Source organism: Gekko japonicus, unplaced genomic scaffold (genome assembly GCF_001447785.1).
Source record: "Gekko japonicus isolate JY-2015 unplaced genomic scaffold, Gekko_japonicus_V1.1 scaffold3028, whole genome shotgun sequence".
NCBI classification, from domain to species: domain Eukaryota; kingdom Metazoa; phylum Chordata; class Lepidosauria; order Squamata; family Gekkonidae; genus Gekko; species Gekko japonicus.
The window spans coordinates 1-2,164 of NW_015167627.1; the positions used below are offsets into that span (position 1 = coordinate 1).

Genomic DNA, 2,164 nt, shown 5'->3' on the forward strand with positions numbered 1-2,164 from the left:
GCCGTGCCAGCCGAAGACTCCTAATTGCTGGGGGGAATGATGTGTCACCGTTGGAGGGGAAAACCAACTAGGAATGAGCATTCATGACAGAGGAGCTGACGTTGTCCGTGGGAGTGGAGGCGGTTCCAGCTCTCTTCAGAAGCCTCCACCTCCACCCATGTACCTGCTTCACGTGTGCATTTTCCAGCCCGTTCCGTAGGAACCAAACAAAACGTTCTGTGCACGTGGCTGAGGTGGGCAGCACATGGTCAGTCAGCCCAGCAGAAGTTTCCTGCTGCCCAACTGAAAAAGAGGCCCTGCAGAGTCAGCTACTGAACGGGCGGTGCGCTCTCTGCTTACGCTGGAGACGCCAAGTGCGTGGCACTTCTGGGGGGGTGGATTTTGCCAGCTCAGCTGGCGTCTCTTTTCTCTGCTAGTTTACGGTGCCCTGGAGAGGCACCGTATAATTTTCCTCAATAAACTTATGCATCTCCATTCGTGCAGAATAAGAACCACGCACTGAAAGGTCTTTGCTTGCAGTTGCTAGAAAATGTGTGCTGCTGAGGCTGACTCAGGATCCCAGAGAGTGGTCCTAGGGGACAGCTGCTCTGACCAGGGAGGGACTGGGGCTCCTCTCCTATTGGTCAAAATTGGTGCCAAAACTTCCCAAGGCCTTCTGGGATTTGTATGCCCAGCCTCCCTTACTGCTAGCCAGGCTCCTTGGGCCTAGTAGGCCTCTGGTGGCACAACCCACATCATGACCGGGGGTATAAGTGAAGTATCCCTGACTTGGCTAGCCGGGTCTCATCAGATCTTGGAAGCTAAGCAGCGTTGGCCCTGCTTAGACTACCAAGAAGTCCAGGGTCACTATACCGAGGCAGGCAATGGCGAACCATCACTGAACGTCTCCGGCCTTGAAGACCCCACACCGTACGTTAGCTGTGACTTGACAGCAAAATAATAATATAAGTGAAGTAAAATAAAATACAGATAAAAGACCTGCAATGGCTACCTGTTTGGCTCTACCTGAGGATGGATTAACAGATGAAATCAGTCCTGACCGTAAGAAATGCATTTCATTGTGTTCTTCCTTTGTCTGTCTCTGAGCGTCGACTCCTGGATTTCACCCAGTCTCATTTCCCCTCAGCTCTTAGGCCCCTTCCTAATTGGTCCCCGTTCTTGCCTCTTGTAATGTATTGGAACGATTACATGAATCACCTCATAGGACTCCCATGTTAAGCTTCGAGCCAAACCAGGGCTCCTCTGAGCGAACTTCCTATTGGTCGCTCTGCAACAGCGACCAATCAGAACTGCCATTCCCTGCGAGGGAAAGACTCCCATTGGTCTTTAACGCATCAATCTCATTGGTTGTTAAATGTAAATAGGCGTGGCTATATTAGCCCGGGAATGTTTAAAAGGAGGCTAGCTCCCAATGTTAAACTGTTCTGGTTTCTTACTGAGTTGAGTGCTTGTTCGTTACTTCCAATAAAGCTGAATCACTTGCTGAATCACTCTACGAGTCCTTTGTTAGCACGATCTAACACCTCTTCTACTGGCTGACCTCCTTCCTTCCCTTTGGAAAGGGGGCTGGGGGCAGGGTGAAGGATATATTATAGTCTCTACATCTGGCCAGTTTGAGGTAGTGGTTAAGTGCGCGGACTCTAATCTGGGAGAACCGGGTTTGATTCCCCACTCCTCCTCCATTCCCCGTCTTCCGTTTGGATGGGGCGGGGGGGGGGGTCTCCCTCCCAATTTGAATAGGAGTCATTCAATGGGGGGAGTACCTCTATTTGTGATGGTGTTCTGGATGCCCTATATCTCGAGGCTGATGCGTTGTCTCTTACCCCCCCTTCCTGTACAGGGCCCCACAGCGTCTCATACTGAGCCACCAAAGAGGACCAAGAAGCCCCTGCACAAGGACCTCTGGACAGAGCTGACAGAGCTGGACAGTATGTATCCCTGACCCCGCTGCCTCCACCAGTATTCTGAGCCGCTAGAATTAAGAACCTAAGAGAAGCCATGTTGGATCAGGCCAATGGGCCATCCAATCCAACACTCTGTGTCACACAGGTGCCAAAAACCAGGTGCCACTAGGAGGTCCACCAACGAGGCCAGAACTCCAGAAGCCCTCCCAGTGTAGCCCCCCAAGCACCAAGAAGACAGAGCATCACTGTCCCAGACATAA

At 51.7% G+C, this 2,164-nt stretch overlaps 1 protein-coding gene across 1 annotated transcript in view; it reads left to right on the forward strand.

Moving 5' to 3' along the window:
- Positions 1-1,840: 1,840 nt before the first annotated feature.
- Positions 1,841-2,164, forward strand: part of LOC107112845 (kinesin-like protein KIFC3) — a gene marked incomplete at its 5' end in the record, with an annotated part of 44,611 nt that continues 44,287 nt past the window's right edge. Inside the window, one exon of the mRNA XM_015414044.1 lies at positions 1,841-1,928. Within this exon, the coding sequence (XP_015269530.1) occupies positions 1,841-1,928 (88 nt within the window). The remainder of the gene's footprint in view (positions 1,929-2,164) is intronic.